Source organism: Bombina bombina, chromosome 10, assembly GCF_027579735.1.
Source record: "Bombina bombina isolate aBomBom1 chromosome 10, aBomBom1.pri, whole genome shotgun sequence".
Lineage (NCBI taxonomy): Eukaryota > Metazoa > Chordata > Amphibia > Anura > Bombinatoridae > Bombina > Bombina bombina.
In genome coordinates, this window is record NC_069508.1 from 152,697,995 (window position 1) to 152,722,578 (window position 24,584).

Below are 24,584 nucleotides of genomic sequence, written 5' to 3' on the forward strand. Positions count from 1 at the left end.
CACCAGCAGCTCTTGTGAGCTGCTGGTGCAATGCTGAATACGGAGAGCGTATTGCTCTCCGCATTCAGCGAGGTCCGGCGGACCTGATCCACACTGTCGGATCAGGTCCACAACACCAATGATAAATAGAGGCCACTGTCTCTCTCTCTCTCTCTTACACTGTCTCACCCCTTTTACACTGTCTCTCTTTCCCTGTGTCTCTCTCTTACACTGTCTCTTTCTCTTACACTCTCTCTCTCTTATACTCTCTATTTCTCTTACTCTCTCTCTTACACTGTCTCTCTCTTACACTGTCTCTCTCATACACTATCTCTCTCTCTCTCTCTTACACTGTCTATCTATCTCTCTCACTGACACTGTCTCTATCTCTCTCTTACACTGTATCTCTCTCTCTTACACTGTCTCTCTCTTTTACACTTTCTCTCTCCCTCTTACACTCTCTCTCTCTTACACTGTTTCTCTCTCTTACACTGTCTCTCTCTCTCTCTCTCTTACACTGTCTCTCTCTCTCTTACACTGTCTCTCTCTCTCTCTCTCTTACACTGTCTCTCTCTCTCTCTCTTACACCATCTCTCTCTTACACTGTCTCTGTCTCTCTCTTACACTATCTCTCTATCTCTTACACTGTCTCTCTCTCTCTTACACTGTCTCTCTATCTCTCTCTCTTACACTGTCTCTCTATCTCTCTTACACTTTCTCTCTCTCTCTCTCTCTCTCTTACACTGTCTCTCTCTCACACACTGTCTCTTTCTTTCACAAACCATCTCTCTCTATCTTACACTGTCTCTCTCACACACTGTCTCTCTCTTTCACACACTGTCTCTCTCTTTCACACACTGTCTCTCTTTTTCTCTCTTACACTGTCTCTTACTCTCTCTCTCTCTCTCTCTCTCTCTCTCTCTTACACCTTCTCTCTCTTACACTGTCTCTCTCTTACACTGTCTCTCTCTCTTTTACTGTTTCTCTTTTTCACTGTTTCTCTCTCTCTCTCTTACACACTCTCTCTCTCTCTCTCTCTCTTACACTGCCTCTCTCCTTTGCACTCTCTCTCTCTCTCACACACTGTCTCTCTCTCTCTATTACACTGTCTCTCTATCTCTTACACTGTCTCTCTTTTTTTACGCTGTCTCTCTCTTTTACACTGTCTCTCTCTCACATTGTCTCTCGTTCTCTCTTTTACACTGTCTCTCTCTTACACTCTCTCTCTCTCTTACACTGTCTCTCTCACACACTGTCTCTCTCACACACTGTCTCTGTCACACAATGTCTCTCTCTTACACTGCCTCTCTCTTACACTGTCTCTGTCACACACTGTCTCTGTCACACACTGTCTCTGTCACACACTGTCTCTTTCACACACTGTCTCTTTCACACACTGTCTCTTTCACACACTGTCTCTCTCACACACTGTCTCTCTCACACACTGTCTCTCAATCTTACACTGTTTCTCTCACACACTGTCTCTCTCTTACACTGTCTCTCTCTTGCACTGTTTCTCTCACACACTGTCTCTGTCACACACGGTCTCTGTCACACACGGTCTCTGTCTCACACACTGTCTCTCTCACATACTGTCTCTCTCACACACTGTCTCTCTCACACACTTTCTCTGTCACACACTGTCTCTCTCACATACTGTCTCTCTCACATACTGTCTCTCTCACATACTGTCTCTCTCACATACTGTCTCTCACACACTGTCTCTCTCACATACTGTCTCTCTCACATACTGTCACTCTCACATACTGTCTCTCTCACACACTATCTCTCTCACACACTGTCTCACACACTGTCTCTGTCACATACTGTCTCTCTCACACACTTTCTCTCTCTCTTTTTGTCTCACTCTTTGTCTGTCCTCTCTCTGCATTTTATATATAAAAAGAAGTAGGAGCTTTGAGCAGTTTCACCGGTTTCTTGATGTGGAGGAAGAGATCACACAAGCCCATTGCTGGCTTCAGTAATATGTTGTTGTCCCCTGGACATTGCGCTACTATGCTCAGCAGTGGTCCTTAGTGCTACCAGACAGTGAAATATGGCTACAATTAGCCCGGATACAGTTCAATTATGATAAACAGTGTTCTCTAAGCAGTGATTAAAAGGCCTCCCCCTTTGATAGAGAGACCTAATTTCACATTATTATCGCCTTGGCTTGATTATAAAGCACTCTGCTGGTTTACAGGGAAGAGATGGATGTTGAGTTCTCTTTATCATTTCCACATCAGTAGGAACACATCCTCTTCTACACTTGAACATTCATTTTCATTTTTTGTCTTCCCTTCTCCTCTGTACATGCCCCCCCCCCCACACCTCCCATAGCATGGCACTGCCTCACCGCCTGCCACACGCAAGTTGGCAAAGTCACCCTTACGGTAACAGCTTGATAAATGGCCGCAGCGTAATGAAATGGAGACATCAAGGCGTGGGGGCGAGGAAGAAAAAGTGGTAATCCGACAGAACGCAGCTGTCCCAAATCGGAGGGGAGAGGGAAGAAGGATGGCCGGCTCTGCTGTGTTCTGTCAAGGGAGAAATTACACATTTACTTTTGCTTTTTCTTAAGGAGATGGTCCCATAGATCAAAACATGGATTTACAAGCCAATTTCCAACATGAAATATAGACAGCAAGAATCAATTTAAGGCCGGTTGTATTTTAGAGGCTCCTCTTGCAGACTGCTGTATGGGGAGTTTTAATTGGTTTAAATCGAGTCTGGGGCATTACTGACAGAGAGAGGCATTTATCATAAGCACATGTTTTCAGCACCATAAATATATACACAGGATGTCATAAAGAACATGTCTAATTCTCATGATCAGTTTATTTGTAGCAGCCTGCATACAAGGCATAGTGATCCCCTGTAACGCAAGCAGATCTGTATACAGATACACAAATACTTACCACAGGCTTTGTTACTGCAGATAGCCAACTGGCCACTTCATTTGCAGCAAACCTGCAGACATTATGTGACATATGCATATTTAGCACATGCTCAGTACTTGATAAGCGCATGCTCAGTACCTAATGAGTACATACTCAGTACCTGATAAGCGCATGCTCAGTACCTAATGAGCACATACTCAGTACCTAATAAGCACATGCTCAGTACCTAATAAGCACATACTCAGTACCTAATAAGCACATACTCAGTACCTAATAAGCACATACTCAGTACTTAATAAGCACATACTCAGTACCTAATAAGCACATACTCAGTACTTAATAAGCACATACTCAGTACCTAATAAGCACATACTCAGTACCTAATAAGCACATGCTCAGTACCTAATAAGCACATACTCAGTACCTAATAAGCACATACTCAGTACCTAAATAAGTGCATACTCAGTACCTAATAAGCGCATGCTCAGTACCTAATAAGCACATGCTCAGTACCTAATAAACGCATATTCAGTACCTAATAAGCACATACTCAGTACCTAATAAGCACATACTCAGTACCTAAATAAGCGCATGCTCAGTACCTAATAAACGCATATTCAGTACCTAATAAGCGCATGCTCAGTACCTAATAAGCACATGCTCAGTAAGCGCATCCTCAGTACCTTATAAGCGCATGCTCAGTACCTCATAAACACATGCTCGGTACCTAATAAGAGCATGCTTGGTACCTAATAAGCGCATGCTCAGTACCTCATAAGCGCATACTCGGTACCTAATAAGCGCATGCTCGGTACCTAATAAGCACATGCTCGGTACCTTATAAACGCATGCTCAGTACCTTATAAGCGCATGCTCAGTACCTTATAAACGCATGCTCAGTACCTCATAAGCACATGCTCGGTACCTAATAAGAGCATGCTAGGTACCTAATAAGCACATACTCAGTACCTAATAAGCAAATGCTCAGTACCTAATAAGCACATACTCAGTACCTAAATAAGCGCATGCTCAGTACCAAATAAACGCATATTCAGTACCTAATAAGCGCATGCTCAGTACCTAATAAGCACATGCTCAGTAAGCGCATGCTCAGTACCTCATAAACACATGCTCGGTACCTAATAAGAACATGCTTGGTACCTAATAAGCGTATGCTCGGTACCTAATAAGCGCATGCTCGGTACCTAATAAGCACATGCTCGGTACCTTATAAGCGCATGCTCAGTACCTTATAAACGCATGCTCAGTACCTCATAAGCACATGTTCGGTACCTATAAAGAGCATGCTAGGTACCTAATAAGCGCATGCTCAGTACCTCATAAGCACATGCTCAGTACCTCATAAGCACATGCTCAGTACCTCATAAGCACATGCTCAGTACCTTATAAGCGCATGCTCAGTACCTCATAAGCACATGCTCAGTACCTGATAAGCCCATGCTCTGTACCCTATACACGCATGCTTGGTACCTACTCCTTGAGTGCTAACGACGGCTCTGAGCTGTCGCAGAGTTTCCCACTCTAGTGCTAACGACGGCTCAGAGCCGTAGCTAGCACTCTCCCAGCTTGAGGGAGATCTGGGGGCTCCCATCGCTCCTATCCCAGCGATCGGGCCTGCATAGTGACAGGCATCACTGGGGCTTCACGTTATCCGCGGTGACGTCACCACACAACTTTATTTAAAATTAACAATGTTAAGTATAGGAGCAGGGGGCATTCTGCTTAGAAGCCTGTATCTCAGACCCCCAAGACCCACCATTGGAAAGGTAATTGTCTAACCTTTCCAACAGTGTAAGTCTTGGGGATCTGAAAAAAGAAAAAGTTAAATAAAAGTATATTAAAAAAAAAAAAACAGCTTAGCACCCAGGTGGGAAAGTGCTTAGAACTTAAAGGGTTAAAACAGCATTTAGATGGTATCTATCACCAGTAATAACATCACACATGTCCCAGAGAGGCTCCAACCTCTGTTATAGAGGCTGTGGGGAAGTAGGCACCTTTAAATATATATGGGGGGATTGCGATAAAATCAAAAAAGTCTGGGGTTCATTATCTTCTCTTGTTAGTGCCCTTCTAGAAGAAGAGATACACTTTACTATATCCCAAGCTTTATTACATATACGCAACAGAAAATAAAATTCAGCCATTAACACTTTAATTAGGATACTTTGCACAGTCACAAGAACGTGTATAGCACGATATTGGAAGACAGGGGCTCCTTCATGGATAGACATAAAGAATAAAATAAAGAGAACTTTTGAGATGTATGATTCAGCATCATGGATTCTAGGCACACGAGAACATTTTGAAAAGATCTGTTTTTATTGGGTCATGAATAGCGAACTAACAACATAATGTCCAGCACTATAATATAATACAATACATATAAATGATACAATAAGGATGAGATGATAATGCCTAATTTAGAAACACAAAGGGCATGCAACGATATGAGATACAATGTATGCATTTCAATAGAATGTGACGTTTTTATTATAGCTTATTGACACTGTGGTCTTTTTAGTTTAGTTTTTTCCCGGGTTTTTTCTTTTTCTTCCTGACTAGTAATTTCTTGTTTATGTATAAATTTAGGCATTAATATCGCAGATTAGGAGATGTTCTCTCTTTTATTAAAAATTTAAAAATCAAATATTTTATTACTAACCCAACTTATGTAGCAATGTTTTGTTTTTTTTTCAAATATCTTTTTTATTGTTGAGAGAGACAAGAATCACATACATGCAGTTGTACAGATAATACAATATAAACCATGATCATGATGGAACTTAGTACAACATATAAATAATTTGTACCTTCTTTTATAATAAACCTTGACGTTTTAAACATCCGCCCAAGAGAATTGTCTTCTGGCCACTCTAAGAAGACACCACTCTAAGAAGACTGTCTCTTGGCTATTTCATATCTATGTTCAGGTTTTCCTTTCTCTCTTTGTGTTTCCATCTCATCTCAGCATCTTCCTTTTTCTTTTTCCTTAATTCTACAAACTAACTTAAACCCAACTTTTTAACAAGTAAATAACCTGGAAATTGTCGTCGTCGTTGGCCGTGAGACTGGTGGTGAAGAAAAATGGAGGGGGGGGGTGAGGGGGGAACGTGTGGTCATGTATTGCCGTCTGTTTTTGGCCATATGGATGCGCCAGTGTCTGTTATCCCATTCAGAACAGATGATCCCATTCCCCTCTCAATGTGTCTTCCATGAATATAACGGAAACTTTAAATAGTATTAGAATCAATCTCTGTATTCCTAGTTAAGATGAGTCTGCGCCATTTCCGCAAAAACAGACTCAATCTGTTCTGGACGTCCATTTGTACATCCATTTGTTCTGTAAATATTTGTAGTTTCAACATGTTCTTGAAACCTACAAAAGAGTGGCCTAATCTCTTTGTCCAATGTTTTAGTATGCATTTCCTAGCCACTAATACTATCAAACTCAGTAGTGCATCATGTTGCTTATGTTGAGGATCCCATTGTAAGAACAAAATAGATCCAGGGTGTAATGTAAGTGAAATATGTAGTTTTGTATTAATCCAGTATTGGATTATACCCCAGTATTGTCTAACTAATGGGCAGGCCCACATATAATGTAGGAGATTCAGAGATTCTAACGAACATTTAATGCATTTGTTGGACCAGTTAGTTGCCCATTGCTTGCCATTGCTCTTGGTGTGAGGTAGGCTTTATGAAGAATGCGCACCTGGGATTCCCTGAACATTGCAGACAGCGTAACTTTCCTTGTCTTTTCCATACTATCCCGTATTTCCTCCCAGGTAATTTCCCTGAGCCCTTCCAGAAACCATCAAGACTGTAATGTAGTTTGTAGGTCTAGTAGACGGTTAAGCAAGAGTGTTTGGTATATCCCCGAGAGAGAAAATTTGCCAATTTGATATAATGACTGTGTAACCAGAAGGGGGATCCCACCCAGAATTCTGGTCTGTCTCTGACTTACCCCCCTATGTAGTGGCTCACCTGCAGGAACGCATAGAAGTGAGTCTTGGGTAAATTATGTTCCCTCTGTAGAGTCCCAAATGTTTTAACTGTTTCCGTGAGGGGGTCTAGTAATTGTTTAAGAGACATCAAACCTCTTTTCTCCCATAATAGGAAAGGTCTTGTCTCAGACCCCGATGGGAAATCCGGATTTTTAACTATAGGCAAATAACAAGACACATGACACGATTTTTTCAGAAATTTGTGCCCTTGTTGCCAAGCTTTTAAGGGGTCTCTGTATAACATATTCAGACCTAGGGCTTTAATAGTTCGTAGATTTGTTAAATGCAGTAAATAGGCTAATGATATATCTCTTAAGACTGCTTGTTCTAGTGTGCATCTGCTGAAGTGGTGGGTACCCAGCTGCCAGTCTATTACTAGGCGAACTAATGCTGCCCAATTGTACAGTCTAAAATCTGGGAGAGCAAGTCCCCCGTTAAGGTAACCCATACTCAATTTATCCATTGATATGCGTGATATCCCTCCCCTCCATATTAAACATCTTGTCACGCAGTTAAGCATTTTGATGTCAGACTTAGTTAAAAGTAAGGGGAGCATAAGCAACGGGTATAACAACCGGGGGAGGATTACCATCTTAAGGAGACTGATCCTTCCCGAAAGCGACAGTGGCAAGGATTTCCAGCTTCTCATCTGAGCTTGTAGTTTGGCACACAAAGGGGTTAAATTATTAGAATATAATTTATTAGGATTAGCCGCTATCTTAATTCCCAAATAGGTGATATTATGCTTAGCTACCGTGAAAGGGTTCTCATCACCAGAACCTGCTTTCCTATTGAGCCATAGAATCTCAAACTTTTGCATGTTCACCTTGTAGCCTAGGAAAGGCTAAATTCGCGGAGAGCATCCATGATGGAAGGTACATGCGTCTGGGGGTCTTGGAGGAACAAGAGCATATTGTCAGTGTATAACGCTAGGTGTTGAGGTGCTCCTGCTATATCAATGCCGGGGAAGGACTGTCGCAGCTTAATGGCCAGTGGTTCTAAGGCTATTTTGAAGAGAAGAGGTGATAAGGGGCAGTCCTCTCTGGTTCCCCTTTGTAGGTTGATGTCTGTGAAAACATATTGTTAATGAGTATATTGGCCAATGGGGAGTGATATAAATTCTTTATAAACGCCAGAAAAGGGCCTGAAAAACTGGCTTTGATCATAGTAGAAAAGAGGTGGTCCCACTCAACTCAATCGAAGGCCTTCTCTGTGTCTAGAGACAGCAGGAAGGCCTCAGGTATTCCATTTTCTGCGTTCCCCTGCTCCTTGGCCCAAAAGTTTTGGACTACCAGCAAAACCCTGCGTACATTGACCACCTTGTGTACATGAATCCTGTTTGGTCCTCATGAATTATGCTGGGTAAATAAATTTCAGCCTTTCGGCTAGCAGCTTGGTTATTTTCTTATAGTCCGAGTTCAATAAAGAGATTGGCCTATAAGACTCAGGCAAAAGACTATCCTTCCCCGGTTTTAGGATCAAAGAGACATAAGCCACCGAGAATGCAGGTGTAGGTTTTAGTTCCCTCTCGAAGTAGCCAGCAAATATCCCAGTGAGTATCGGGGTCACCTGTGTCTTAAGTAGACAGTAAAACTCAATTGGCAATCCGTCAGGGCCCGGGGCTTTACTCAACGATATGGACATAATGTTAACCTCCTCTCTACTTATGGGAGCGTTTAGTTTATCTCTTTGCACATCTGAGATTTGCGAAACATCAATGGATTCCCAAAACTGTTCCTGTACCTCATTACTGGGAGGGCGATCACTAGTATATAGGGAGGAATAGTTTGATGCAAACGCTTTGGCTATTAGTTTAGAATCCTGCACAATTTTTCCCTGCGATTTCTGCGTGGCCACATGTTTAGTAGTAGTGTTTATATTGACTAATGATGCTAAACGTTTCCCCGATTTATCTCCGTATATATAATATTTACCCCTGGTACGCATGAGTGACTGTGAGGCCTGGTGAGCTAGCATGGCATCATATATTTTTTTTTTATATCCATGTACTTCCTATAATTCTGACTAGAGGGAGTGGTACAGTACAGAAGGTAGACCTCCGCCAGACCATCTCTCAGTTGGTTAAGTTTCTCTGTACATTGTTTTTTCTGACGGGACAGATAGGCAATTATATTACCTGACAGTACAGCTTTCGCTGTGTTTCAAAATAGTTCTGGCGTGTTCAGGTGTTGTATGTTATTTGCCCAGAAATCATCCCAACAGTTTAAGTAGTTTTGGAATTCTTGGAAAGATACTAAATATTTTGGAAATCTAAAAGTTTGTCTATTACTCACAGGTGCATCCTCGATTATGAAAAGTGCTAAGGGGCATGGTCAGAGACAATAACCTCTCCAATTTTAGTATCTACCACCTGGGTGATTAATGAATTTGAGATCAGAAAGAGGTTGATACGGGACTTGGAGAGCGAAGCCCTGAGATGCATGTGTAATCCTTTCCATCCGGATTTAGTTGTCGCCAAATGTCTGCAATATCCAGAGATCTCCCCAGCAGAGCAAAAATGTCCCGCTCAAATTTGTCTGATATCTTGGGGGTCTTTTTACCCGCTAACTTACGTGATTCTCTTAGTCTGTCACAATGGGGGTTGGGTTGGGCAAGGTTGAAATCCCCTCCCAGTATAATATGAGTTCCCAAGTATGGAGTGAGCGTGGATACTAGGGAGTCCCAGAATATTCTATCTTTTTGATTAGGAGCATATATGTTACACAAAGTGTATATTTTCCCTGTAATGCGCACTCGCACTATTATGTACCTGACTTCTTGGTCTTTGAGTATAGCTACCCCTCTACTAGCAGTTTTATATGAGGCAAATTCAACCCTCCCCACCCAGTCTGATCTAAACTTTTCATGTTCTATATCTGAGAGATGCGTTTCTTGAAGAAACGCAATTCCCGCTCCCTTTTTCCGGAGCTGAGTTAGGGTTGTTTTCCTTTTAATGGGGGAATGAATTCCCCCTACATTCCATGAATATAGATTAAATCTAAAGTGAACATTGAGTGATCGCTGCGCAATCATGTGGGGAAAGGGTTATGACGCATTTGGGAGCAGGGAAGGAGGGGAGAGAAAAAAAAAAAACAACCACCACACCACCATTTCTCACCGCAAAGCACATGCTCCCGGTTCAGCCTCACACCACGTCGAGCCACCACCAGACCCCACCATCCGACATGATTCCCAGTCTGCATCTGAGAGAAATAAGGATTTATCACCTTGTTACAATTAATTACATTTTCATATCGTTCAATAGTTGACATAGTGTGACATGCATTCTCAAAGTATGTTCTATGTGTTATTTTGAACTTCTTTCCAGGCTTAAACCAACCTAAAGACTTCTCACAATGTAATATAAACTTTCCTATCTCCAGATACAGAGAGCCTAACCACCAACTAGCATTGCACTGTAAATTTCTCAGAGCAGAGACAAACTGTTTTTTCATGAACATTCTTCTTATACTATATTCAACTAGGCAACCATAATAACTGTTTATCATCCTATTGTGGTCTGCATTTACCTTAACCTTAATGGGTTTTTGCCATATTTGCATTAAGAGTAGATTCCAATACATAACAATTATATTCAGTATATGATAACCTGTTAAATACAAAGTCATATGACTCAAACTGTTATTTGCCCTAGCCATCATAGATGATGACACAGGTCACATTTTAAGTAACATTGTCAGATGTTAATCAAGCACGTTATCATCTCATCCCTCCTCCACCCTAGCTTGCCCCTGCGCAGGACTGTGGGCAGGTGACCCCCTTTTTTCCAGGAATTCCTGAGCCTCAGAAGGAGAGTTAAAACACTTTGGCCCTCTAGATGTGACAATTTTAAGCCTAGCAGGGTATAAGAGATAGGCCTGCCTGCCCTCCCTGTGGAGTTTAGAACAAAGTGGTGAAAATTCTCTGTGTCATTTCATAAGGTGTGCAGAACCCAATACAAGTTTTTTACCAAGGTTGTTTCTTATGACAACATAAATCAGGAAATGTTAGTTCCTTCTTTGTGTCCTAATCCTGCAAATTCTAAGGAGAGACTCCTTCACAATCTTAGATGTGGTTAGTGCCCTAAAATATTTTTTACAGGTGACTAAGGATTTCAGAGAAAGTTCAAGTCAAATTTTCTGGTCCTCGAAAGGGGGGTAGTTCTGTTGCATTAGCTTCTTGGTTAAAACAGGTGATTCACAAAGCTTACTTACATATTATATCCCACTCCACTAGATCAGTATCTACTTCTTGGGCCTTTACAAATGAGGCTTCCATGGAACATATTTGTAAAGCTGTGAATTGGTCCTCATTAAATATATTCACTACATTTTATCATTTTGATATTTTTGCCTCCTAGGAAGCAGCTTTTAGCAGAAAACCCCTGCAGGCTGCAGTGTCAGGCAAATAGGAGCTGCCCTTTTTCTTTTGTCACACCCATTGTGTTGTGGATTCTACAGCTTGGATATTAGATGCTACACATCAAGGCTCATAGACTCTCATGAAAGAAAACATTATTTATGCTTACCTAATTAATTACTTTCTTTCATGGCGGTGGTCCACCAGACCCCATTAAATTTAATTGTATTCTCACCTTTTCCTCTGCTCCGCTATACAATAAACTGAGTTGTGCAGGGAAATGGGAGGGTTTAAAAGCTCTTGGGGTTTGTGGTATCTTTGCCTCCTCCTAGTGCTGGGAATTCAGTGCCACAAGTCAAGGCTCATTGACTCTCACCACCATGAAAGGAATTTATTAGATAAGCATAAATTATGTTTTGTTCCCTTCTAGTAGAAGCCAGTTCACCATAGAGACCAGGTCTTTCCCAAGCAAATTTACCATCACCAGAATCTTTACTCTAAGGGACCCTGGGCTCCCTGTGGAGTTCATTTCTGTCCTTAGTTGCAGTCTCTTTTTGCTTATTAGTCTCACATAGCATTTCCTGTCTGCACACATTATATCCTCAGTAACTGTCTTGCTAATTTGTTTAAATCAGAGAATGTTTTAAGACATTTTGGTGCCATTTCACAAAGTTCTTGCTGGAAATTTCATACGTGCATTGTTCAACAATTGACACTGCACGTGATGACAAGCAGAGACTTAAAGTTTTGGTATTCAGTTAACTTGAATTGGCAATCTCAGTAGCACAGATTACACCCTGGAATGATCAACCGTTTTCTCTTCGCCTTGAAGCAAATTACTGTTTGTTTCTAACCTGGAAGCTCTGAAGAAGAGTACTTTTCCCTCTCAAGAGAGAACAAGGGGCAGTAATCTATTTTCCTCTCATTTCTAACTCCATTATATATCCAAACCATACAAAGTCCAAAAATTGGAATTTGGCTCTGTCTTTTTTTTTTTTTTTTATTTAGAGTAAAAAGCAAAGTAGAATGAGTCATAGAGATACTTCAAAAGGGACATGTATAACTGTAAGGCTCCAGTAGTGAGGCTAGCATCTGTCCAGATGATGACCCAGTGGCTGAGAAGTGACATATAGCACAAGCCCGACACGTTGGATAAGTCCCAGGACGTGACTAAAGGGTCTCAGAAAAATGTAGTTTTAGACAGGCAAAGGTCTGCAACTGGCTGGCAGCAAAAGTACAGAATTGATATCCAAAGAATGGTCAGTAACCAGCAGAGGTGAGCTTATCCAGTGAGTGGTTTGAAGACAAGCAGAAGTCAGCAACTGGCAATCAGATACATTTCTAAATCAGAAACTGAAGGGTGGTCAACAACAAGAAAGCAGGTGGTCAATAAATGAGAATTAAGCAGTAGACAAGCGCACCCAGGAATACTCCAACAAACGGGCAGAAAATTAACACAGTTGCAGCTAAAACCTGGCGACAAAAAATGAGCAAAAAGATGATATGATGGATGCCAAGCTAGGTATGTGCATTCGTTTTTTTTTTTTTCCGTTCCGTAATGAATGTGGAAATATTCTGCCATAAGCTGCATTTGTCTCTTTTCGGAGCCACAAATATTCTTGAGAAATTTCAACACACTGAGATCTGTGTAAATCCAGATCTCAGTGTGCTGTACTTTCACTAGGCAACTGTAAACAAACAGAGGCCACATCATGACAATTAGTTTTCACAATGTACTAAACATGTGCATTTGTATGTTTAGTTACTATCTTAATACGGAAGAAGGTGACCGCTGGATTTCCACAGATCTTAGCATGTTGCACTTACACACGATGAAACCTCTAACCTAAGAATGTGAAGCACAAGTTGAAATAATAACTACAGTGTTCAGTCATCTCAGTTAGAGTTCAGTATTCAGGAGTGGTCCCTTTGAAGAATTTTGGAGTTACAAATAAGCTCTTCTGACTGTAAATGTTCTTTTAATGAAAATTTCTGCAGACTCTGAAAAACACCTGGAGGTTAATACATTTGTATGAAACGTATAAGTTTTATTTTTAAAACCAGTGGAAAAATAGATAGATAATGAAATATAATCTGGAAAGCTAGGAGAGACTGATATAACAATATTAGGAGCCATGGTTCCATGGCTTCTAGCATTTGCAGAGTCTTAATCTATGTCTTGTTGATGACAGAAAATATATCAAGAAACAAGAAGCCCTCAATTATCTTATGATCAGCATCATCACAACAGTTCATCTGAGCTGATTGCTCAGGACCAGCATTAAACATCTCGCCTTTAATCAGATGCTTCAAGGAGAATGGAGTCTGAATAAGCATTTTAGAAGATTCCCTCTCTGGCAAAGATCAGCTTTGGATTTCAATGCCATTTATCAGCTGGAGAGGTTCTTTGTCAGAATATTCTGGGATCTGAATATCTTTAGACAAACATGGAATTCCTCCTGTTTCTCAAATTGTTGAAGAACAGAGAGGAGAACAAAGCAAAGGGTGCAATAATTCTTCTAGATTTCCATAGAATACCTTGGTGTCTCCTTCCAGTGGTTTCCTACACAGTATAAGCACATGTGCCCTCAATGTACAGGTTTCAGATGTGTCAGCTTCTGTGGATTTAAATAAGCAGAAGCTCTATTAGTTATATAGGGTTTCCAGTCACTGATAAAGAACTCAACATTCCAAATATTTCTCTGCTTTTCTCTATTTCTGGGCTCTCTTTACCAAGAATTCAGACTCAATGTGCACTGAATCTGCTGAAGTGTCTGATGACCAGGTGTGTGTAAAGAACATGTGATTATTCCCTCTCACATCTATGAGCATGGGCTGCTACTTGTGAATTCTAGTTCAACAAAATGGATTGCATAATGAATCTATAAAGCCTGCCAGACACAGGAACATTGTATTCTGCAGGACTTGGAGTAACATTTAATGCAGGAAGTCTCCTCTTCATGGGCAACGTAAGTTAACACTACAACTACATTGTGTTCAAAGCTGCCTTGTGGTTACACTGTACGGCTTCATGAAGCTTACATCTGTATCATCTGTGGTCTTTTTGTTCCACCCAGTTGTTTTATAACTGCTCTCATAGGCCTCTAGTTATCAAGCCGTCAACCGCAAATACGCTGGAATTCTGCAGCGTATTTGTGGCAAGGCTGATTCGCCATAGTTATCAAGCCCTACAGACCGGCAAAAGTAGAATCTAGTGACGTAACCTACGATCCGCCGGACTCAGTCCGACACAGATCGATGGTTACGGCACTACAGATGTTCCGAACGCAAGTTCGGCACACTCTGACTACTTTTGGAACTTATCAAAGAACAACCAGGTACGCTCGCCACTATTCCGGCCCAGCCTACCTGGTGTTCAATCCGCCGCCCTGGAGGCGGCGGATCCCATAGGAATTAGTTACATTGTAGCTATTTTAGGGTTTATTTTTATTTTACAGGCAACTTTGTATTTATTTTAACTAGGTACAATAGCTATTGAAGACGGCTCAAGGTAGGGTGATCTTCAATCGGGTAGTGTTAGGTTTTTTTAAGGAGGGTTTGGGTGGGTTTTAGAGTAAGGTTGGGTCTGGGTGGTGGGTTTTAATGTTGGGCGGGTTGTATTTCTTTTTTTACAGGTAAAAGAGCTGATTACTTTGGGGCAATATCCCGCAAAAGGCCCTTTTAAGGGCTATTTGTAATTTAGTTTAGGGTAGGGCATTTTATTATTTTGGGGGGCTTTTTTATTTTATTAGGGGGCTTAGAATAGGTGTAATTAGTTTAAACTTCTTGTAATTTAGAGTGGTTTTTTTTGTACTTTAGTAATTTTTAGTTAATTTTATTTAATGTTAGGTAATTGTATTTAATTTAATTTATTTAATGATAGTGTAGTGTTAGGTGTAATTGTAACTTAGGTTAGGATTTATTTTACAGGTAAATTTGTCTTTATTTTAGCTAGGTAGTTATTAAATAGTTAATAACTATTTAATAGCTATTGTACCTAGTTAAAATAAATACAAAGTTGCCTGTAAAATAAAAATAAACCCTAAAATAGCTACAATGTAACTAATAGTTGTATTGTAGCTATCTTATGGTTTATTTTATAGGCAAGTATTTAGTTTTAAATGGGATTAATTTATTTAATTATAGGAATATTTATTTAGATTAATTTAAATAATATTTAAGTTGGGGGGTGTTAGGGTTAGGGTTAGACTTAAGGCGGCGGTGTAAGGGGGGTAGATTAGGGGTTAATCAATGTACTGTAGGTGGCGGCGGTGTAGGGGGGGCAGAATAGGGGTTAATAAATGTAATGTAGGTGGCGGAGGGCTCCGGGTGCGGCGGTTTAGGGGTTAAACAATTAATTTATTTGCGTCGGGGTCCGGGATCGGCAGGATAGGGGTTAATAACTTTATGTAGGTGGCGGCGGTATAGGGGGCGGAAGATTAGACAGGTTGATATTGGGGCCGGCGAATGCAGGTAAGTAGACAGGTTGATAACTAGAGGCCATAGTCTTTACCTGGTGAACTGGTGTCTACTACAGTGGATAAAAGCAATATGTAACTTTTAATGCAGTAAATCCCATATCTTCACTCAATACAGCAGAAGTATTCATCAAACAGTCCCAGCGGGTGTACCAAAGCCTGCAAGAGGAGAACCAGGGTGGTCCTGGAGGGGGCACTGTCCTCTTCCTTCCTATTAACCGGAGGTAGCTCTGATCTTGCTGGTGCATTCACTGTGTTGAGTGAATAGAGGACTTTACTGCATTTAAGATATTTGTAATTCTTATAGTGTACATACTAGAATATTTATGATTAAGGACGGCTATTTATTTGAACCTAGCAGCTTATTAGATTCTTTCTGTGCACTGTATATATTTATATTTATGACCACTAAGAGCTATAATAAAATACCATATAGGGCAATGTACAGATTTGACTATTACACAGGCATATTTACAGTGACCTAACCTAATGCCATGTATTGAGTTTGCCAGTTAAACATCAAGTTAATCCAATGGGAATTTATTCAAACTTTTCCAATACCTGGCAGTGGGAAACTTACTCGGACCTCTAGAAGTTAAATAATTAATCCCAGCAGAAATTGTGGTGCTTTTGCTACTTTTTTATTGTCTGTGTAATATATAAGTATTTGTACAATTGTGTTAATGAGAACTCAAGCAAGCAAGGCTCAGCCTTGAGCATCCAAATAACTATTTATAACGTCTATATGTTGCAGTTTCAATAATGAGATCTCTCTGTCTTTCCTTCTCTCTCCCTCTTTCTTCTTCCTTCTCTCTGTTTCCCCCTCCCTCCCTCCCTCTTCTTCCTTCTCCCTCCATCTCTGTTTCAGATGACTGCAGGAACATTGCTAACATCATGAAGACACTTGCACACCGAGGCTTCATCTTCAAGCAAACCTCCAGGCGCATCTGATGTGGTCGGGGGCCGGGCTGTGGGGTGGGATGGGACTAGAGGCTGCATGTAGCGCTTCTCTTACTGTGTGTTCACATGGGAGGACAGAATGAATACAGGACTCAGTAGAGGGACACAACCGCTTGAGGGTAATGGGCAAACCACTGGGAGGAGGATGGATATCGCCAGTGCTCAGATATCTATCATGGAGAAGTGTTACATACCTGTATATGTGCTCCCTGACACTCCACCTCGCTCTGTGCACCCACCCAGTGTACTACGGTATCTTAAACCCCATCCTATCTATTACTCCATGTTCTGCCACGGGGAGGAACACATAACACATGTTCCTGTTACTGTCCAGGACTATAAAGAACTAAATGAAATTAAAATGCAAAATCTTAATTTTAAAGTAAATGTTGCAGGATGTATTTGTAAACTTAATTGGAGAATGTTCAGGTGGGCAGCTAAATCCTGTAATTCTGAGATAATGTATCTGAGAAGCATTCAGACTTATATGAGAGGGTCCAGGGGGGTATAATTGCTTGGTTGTGTTTATAAGCCACTGAATGCTGTTTGTTTTGTAGAAATAATAACTAAAAACGTGAGATGGTAATGGATAATGTATGCAAGCACCTGTATGTAAGCTCCTAAGTGGTCACCATTGCCCACAGTAGGGTGCTTACTGCTATTAGTTTTTTCAGACTCCACTTGTTGGGCTTTGGTTTTGCGCAAGTGCATGGTGCATTGTATCCGTTTATATTGTGTTAAACTCCGATGTGCAGAGCGGTTAGCGTTTCATTTCTATAAACTAATGACCTACTAACAAGAGTATAGCTTCAAATTTCTCCTGCCATTCTTTATATTGAGCAGTTAGACATAACAGACTAAAAGTTTTTTAAACTGGATTTTTGCATAGTTTTTATTGCTCAAGCAAGTTGCCTGGTTGGCGTGATACATCCCGCTCTAGCTTGTCGTATAATTATCCTGAATCTCACCCATTTCCATCAGCTCTTCAGTAGCGCAGTGAGTTAAAGGGCCATAATACCCAAATGTTTAAACACTTGAAAGTGATGCAGCATAGCTGTAAAAAGCTGACTAGAAAATATCTCCTGAACATCTCTATGTAAAAAAGAAAGATATTTTACCTCAAAAGTTCCTCAGCAGCCACCTCCCATTGTAAAGGATTTCTAAGCAGCATTTTAGTGTGTCTGTCCTGGGACAGCTGAAAGGATGAGCCTCGTGAACTCTCATATTATTTCACCAATCAGGTAAAGGAAGCTTACTATGAAATCTCATGAGAGTTAAGTCAAATCTCATGAGATCACAATAAGAGTTCATGACCTCAGCACTGCTGATGCTGATTGGCTGCTGTTCATTTCTTCATTTTTTTTTTATTTTTACCTGCAGCTGGGAGCAGCTGAGTATAATTTTTCACACAGAACTTACTCTGCTGAGCTGAGGAGATTGTGAGGTAAAATATCTTCCTTTTTTACATGGAGATGCTCAGGTGATATTTTCCTGTCAGCTTTTTACAGTTATACTGCATCAGTTTCAAGGGATTTAGCATATGAGTATTATGTCCCTTTAATATAACTGCACACTTTAAGCGCCATGTGATCCAGACATTTTAAATTTTTATTTTTAATGATTATCAATGTGCAGTAAAAATTCAGATCCAGAATGTTAAGTGACAATGGCTGCACATATTTGCTCAGATGATCTGTGTAACGCCCCAAGAGAGCACAAATCTAGTGTGTCTATATCATTGTCAAGGTCAGGAATGGGAACAAGTCACTCTAACCATGGGCTTAATGGAACACGACTCCCGGTATGTCCCACTGAACGTTGTCTTGTCTCTTGTGATACACGTGTCTGGGGAACACTATGCAGATTTATAGTATATTCACCTGCAAATCTTCTGAGAATTATAGGGTATGTGAGCATTCCTGTTACAGTTACAAATTTGGATGTTATAGAATGTAGTTCTATACAAGACAAGTTACGCCCTGCACCGCAGAGCCTGTGCCAGGAAACCTATGATTTATGCTGACAGCAAGACGAACTCTCAACATGTACCCTGGTCAGTACATACAGTCCCTACTTATTGACAGCCATTTATCCACAATGGTTTATATGTTCTTCCCACCATGACCTCATAAAAGTGTTCCTAAACTTTGTGACTTGTGGCTGTTCCGCTTTACCTTAAAAGGACACTGAACCCAAATATTTTCTTTTGTGATTCAGATAGAGCATGGAATTTTAAGCAACTTTCTAATTTACTCCTATTATCAAATTTTCTTCATTCTCTTGGTATCTTCATTTGAAATGCAAGAATGTAAGTTTAGATGCCGGCCCATTTTTTGGGGAACAACCTGGATTGTCCTTGCTGATTGGTGGATAAATTCATCCACCAATAAAAAAAAATGTCCAGAGCTCTGAACCAAAAAAAAAGCTTAGATGCCTTCTTTTTCAAATAAAGATAGCAAGAGAACGAAGAAAAATTGATAATAGGAGTAAATTAGAAAGTTGCTTAAAATTGCATGCTCTATATGAATCACAAAAGAAAAGATTTGGGTTCAGTGTCCCTTTAACCTCACAAAATTAAACGTATAAACCTTTGATGAAACGTGCTGCTCCCCGTGATGCAGGAATGTTAGAGGGAAGGGTACGAGGCCGGAGTGTCGAGACACTGACCTTATCCATACATAAAATGCTCGGCGGGTGTTGTTGCTCCAGTGAAGTAAAAATAAATGAACAAACTTAACAAGAAGAATAAAAATAAATGAAGATAACCTGTGTGCTTAATTGTTGTTCATTGGCAGATGCAATTGTATTACACTTACGTAAAGGATTTGGTAATATAGACAGAGCTGGTATCACTAGAAAAAAGTTACAGTATGTCTGTTCAATGTTAAAGATTAAAAGTGTAATTTATTTTTTGTTGAGGACTAGTGGATAGATGCATCCTATAGTAGTTACAGGTAAGTTACATCTCCACTGGGCAGTATATATATAATTCTTCAGGTGTGCCACCGAGGTTCATGCTTTTTTCTGTTTTACACTCTGTACGCTGCATTTATACATCTTGTTTAGCTGTAGGATGTACAGCTCCTGGCTTCTCCTGCAGAACATCACTGAAGCTACCATGCTCTGTCTGTAGATGGGGTATTAAGGTGGTCTTAAGGGATATTATAGTAGTAGGGTGTCAGGACAGTGTAGAATAATATTACAGGGGACAGTGTGGTTGGGTTATTAGACACAAATGGGGTAAGAAAACGTTAGTGGATGTTGCATTGGGTTAATAGGACATTGTAGGGGATTTACTACAATGGGGGGCGTTGTGATTATTGTAATGTAGGGTATGAATTATATTGCAGTGGGGTTATTAGGGTGGTGTAGGGGTATATTTAAAAAGTAGGTGTTGTAGTGGGGATAAGGGCAGTGTATGTTACAAAACCTTGTGTTTGAGGGGAGTATTAGGGCAATGTATGGTTATGTTATAGAAGCTGGTGTTGCAGGGGTCATAAGGGCTGTGTAGGTGTATGATACAGAAGGAAGGGTATTAGAGCAGTTTAGGGGTATGATACAGAAATGGGTGTTGCAGGGGGGTATTAGGGCAGTTTAGTGTATGATACAGAAGTGGGTGTTGCAGGGGGTATTAGGGCAGTGTAGGGGTATGTTTCATAAGTGGATGTTGTAGGGGCTGTTACTGTGGTCCAGGGGTATGTTACAGTAGCAGGTATTGCAGGAGGTTAATAGAGCAGTGTTGGGGTATTTCCAGAAACCGGTATTGCAGGAGGGTATAAGGGTGATGTAGGGGTATGTTACAAAAGCGTCTGTTGCACGGGGGTATTAGGGTAGTGTAGAGGTATTTCCAGAAGCTGGTATTGCAGGAGGGTATAAGGGCTGTGTAGGGGTATATTACGGAAGCAGGTGTTACAGGGAGTATTAGGGCATTGTTGGAGGATGTTATGGAAGCGGGTGTTGCAGTGGGTTGTGGTGTTGGGGTATGTTAAGGAAGTGGGTGTTGCAGTGGAGTATTAGGGCAGTGTTAGGGGTATGTTACAGAAGCAGTTGTTACAGTAGGGTATTAGAGCGGTGTAGGGGTATGTAACGGAAACAGGTGTTGCAGGGGGGGTATTAGGGCAATATTATGGTATGGTAGAGAAGCAGGTTTTTGCAGAAGGTATTAAGGTGGTGTAGAGGTATGTTACTGAAACGAGTGTTGCAGGGGGTATTAGGGCAATATTATGGTATATTACAGAAGCAGGTGTTGCAGGGGTAATATGGTGGTGTAGTGGGGAATTAGTTCTGTGTTGGGGTATGTTATGGAAGCAGACGTTGCAGGGGGATATTAGGGCTGTGTTGGGGTATGTTACGGAAGCAGGTGTTGCGGGGCTGTATTAGGGCAGTGTAGGGGTATGTTACAGAAGCGGGTGTTGCAGAGGGTATTAGGGTAATGTAGGGATCTGTTACAGAAGTGGGTGATGCAGGGGGATATTAGGGTGGTGTTGGGGTATGTTACGGATGCGGGTGTTGCAGGGCAGTATTAGGGTGGTGTAGGGGTATGTTACAGAAGGGGGTATTAGAGCATTGTAGGGTATATTAAAGAAGCAGGTGTTGGGGTGTTAGTGTAGGGGGGTATGTTTTATGTTGCAAAAGCAGTGGGGTGTTAGGGAAGTGCAGGAGGAGGTATCTTTTGGGGTTTTAGAGCATTGTAAAGTTATGTTATCACAGCAAGTGTTGCAGTAGGGATGTTACACTAGCAGGTGGGATGAATGGTTGGTTAAAATTTTGATGTTACTTGATATGCAAGAGATTTTACCCTGTCCCCCAGTATCACTGCTGGCCATAGGCTATTGCGCTAAGATTTCTACCCACTCACTGACCCCACCTCCGGGCATGTGCTCTCTGTAACTATTCTGAATGTATTTCTGAATATGATATGCTCCAAAGCTTCACTGTGATCACTCGGGCACCATGAAGGCCAGGTAAGTCAGCCCACGCCTTGGTTCAATATATTGACCAGAGCATTCTTTGTAGGGTTAATATGCCAGTCTCTTTCTGAAGGGGGTTAATGTGGTGTGTGTGGGGATTCTGTATGTATGTGACTGTGTGTGTATTTATGTGTGTGTATGTATGTGACTGTGTGTGTATTTATGCATGCATGTATGTGTGTGTATGTATGTGACTGTGTGTGTATTTATGCATGCATGTATGTGTGTGTCAGGTACCTGTCAGCATGGATGTACCTTTAAGCACACCTTATATTAGGCTACTCCTCCCCCTTCCACCTGCCAATTAATTGGTTTGAGTTACTGTCCAAGCTACCTTGACGCAGCTACTCCTAACCTCTGGCTAAAGCTAAAGTTACCAACTTTGTGGATTATATCCTTAGCATTACGTTTAGTGCTCTCCTCTACAAACCTTATTTCATCAAGAGTTTATATCAAGACTCAACTTGCAGCAGTATAAGTTCACCAGCAGCCTCCGTTACAAGGAACCGGATACTACAACTGTTCACTCCGCTATCTTGGCAAGCATAACTACCACGGATATCTGCTGGCGTATAGCTGTGCAACCAAACTACTGAACTTTTACTTTCGGCTTGTCAACTCTCTGCCGTATTCTGATTATCCCCGCTCCTGTTTGTTTGCCTGCTGTGTGCGTTCTCCGTCCTCACAGCCTGTCAGCAGTTCCTGCGTCCTGATTGGACGATTCACGCACACCCTCCACAAGCTCTGCGGCTGCAGCTAACAAGGCACTTCTCCCTCCACAGAATATGGGAACGGATTCCAATAACCGCTGCTGTGACAGCGCTTCAGGTACTCAACCCTCCTACTGACGCCATAAGGCTATAAATTAAACGGACTGTAGTAACCTGTTCAGCCTCAGGACTGTGAGCTACCAAGTTTTCTCCCTACTGAATAGGATACAGCAACCATTGTGCTAGTATTGGGAGTACACCATTATACTAATACATATTTCTAGCCACCTTCAGCCTATAAGGACTACCTAAGCTTCTCCTGTAACAAGACAGCAGGAGTATCTCTATAAAAAACCCTCTACTTCTATTTAACTATTTGGTCTGCAGTTGTGATTCACTAAATAGAACTCTGTTGCCTACATAACCTGACAGTGTGTGACTGTGTTTGTATTTATGCATGTATGTGTGAGTGTGTATGTATTGTATGTATGTGTCTGTGTGTGTATTTATGCATGTATGTGTGTATGTATGTGTGTGTGTATGTATGTGACTGTGTGTGTATTTATGCATGTATGTGTGTATGTATGTGTGTGTGTATGTATGTGACTGTGTGTGTATTTATGCATGTATGTGTGTATGTATGTGTGTGTGTATGTATGTGACTGTGTGTGTATTTATGCATGTATGTGTGTGTGTATGTATGTGACTGTGTGTGTATTTATGCATGTATTGTATGTATGTGACTGTGTGTGTATTTATGTATGTATGTGTGTGTATGTGTGTATGTATGTGACTGTGTGTGTATTTATGCATGTATTGTATGTATGTGACTGTGTGTGTATTTATGTATGTATGTGTGTGTATGTGTGTATGTATGTGACTGTGTGTATTTATGCATGTATGTGTGTGTGTATGTATTGTATGTATGTGACTGTGTGTATGTATGTATGTGTGTGTATGTATGTGACTGTGTGTGTATTTATGCATGTATGTGACTGTGTGTGTGTATTTATGCATGTATTTGTGAGTGTGTATGTATTGTATGTACAGTATGTGACTGTGTGTGTATTTATGCATGTATGTGTACGTTTGTGGAACCAGCAAATTACAGACCTTGTTACGACAGCATGATGGGGTGGGGGTAAACAGTGTCACTATACAGTACCACTATATACATTACGGGGGGCTGGACTATGTCACAGACTACTGTGGTCACTTTATAAAGTACTGGGGCGGGTAGGGTCAGGCCAGCCATCTCACCAGCAGATTACAGACTGTGTTACTAACCCACTATATACAGTACTGGTGGGTTAAACAGTGTCCCTATACTCCCCAACTGTCCCGATATTCGGGGTCTGTCCCTGTGTCCCGGGTTGCTAGCCATCTGTCCCGATTTGCCCCATGCATAAAAAAAAATATATATCATTTTTTTTTTTTTTTTTAATTCTATTGGGCCCATACTCAGAAGCAGTTGGCATTGCTCTCACAGGGTTAGATACCTGTTAGATTCCCTGTGGAAAAGGAATGGTGTGTGAGTTAAACAGGAGTAAGAAGACTGTATACACTCTGACCACGGGTAATGGTGACCTCTCTAACCTACCTCTGGTAGTGATGATGTCTAACCCCTGGTGATAATACTAGCATGCCTTCAGTTTTATACAATGAGCAGTGCTAATACCAGGGTAGCGAACAGTGGCAGCCACAGACTGCCAGCTAATGTGCTTGCCAATCCCAGGACCCCATAAATGAATTACAGATACCCATATATCATGTAGTGTGTGTGTCTATCTGTATCCATAACTGTGTGTGTGTATCTGTATGTATAAGTTTATGCTATGTAGTGTGTGTATCTGCATGTATAAGTGTATGCTATGTAGTGTGTATGTGTCTGCATGTATAAATGTAAGCTATGTAGTGTGTATGTGTATCTGCATGTATAAGTGTATGCTATGTAGTGTGTGTCTGCAGGTATAAGTGTATACTATGTAGTGTGTATCTGCATGTATAAGTGTATGCTATGTAATGTGTGTGTGTGTGTGTCTGCATGTATAAGTGTATGCTATGTAATGTGTGTGTGTGTATCTGCATGTATAAGTGTATACTATGTAGTGTCTGTTTATCTGCCTGTATAAGTGTATGCTATGTAGTGTGTGTGTATCTGCATGTATAAGTGTATGCTATGTAGTGTGTGTGTATCTGCATG

General features: G+C 41.0%; 1 protein-coding gene across 4 annotated transcripts in view; it reads left to right on the top strand.

Annotated features, from left to right (window-relative positions):
* ERI3 (ERI1 exoribonuclease family member 3) overlaps window positions 1–19,466 on the top strand; it is a 922,564-nt gene extending 903,098 nt beyond the window's left edge. For all 4 annotated transcript variants that reach the window (XM_053693395.1, XM_053693393.1, XM_053693394.1 and 1 more), the window contains one exon: window positions 16,610–19,466. In XM_053693395.1, coding sequence (XP_053549370.1) covers window positions 16,610–16,692 — 83 coding nt within the window. In that variant the 3' untranslated portion in view covers window positions 16,693–19,466. The remainder of the gene's footprint in view (window positions 1–16,609) is intronic.
* Window positions 19,467–24,584: the final 5,118 nt, after the last annotated feature.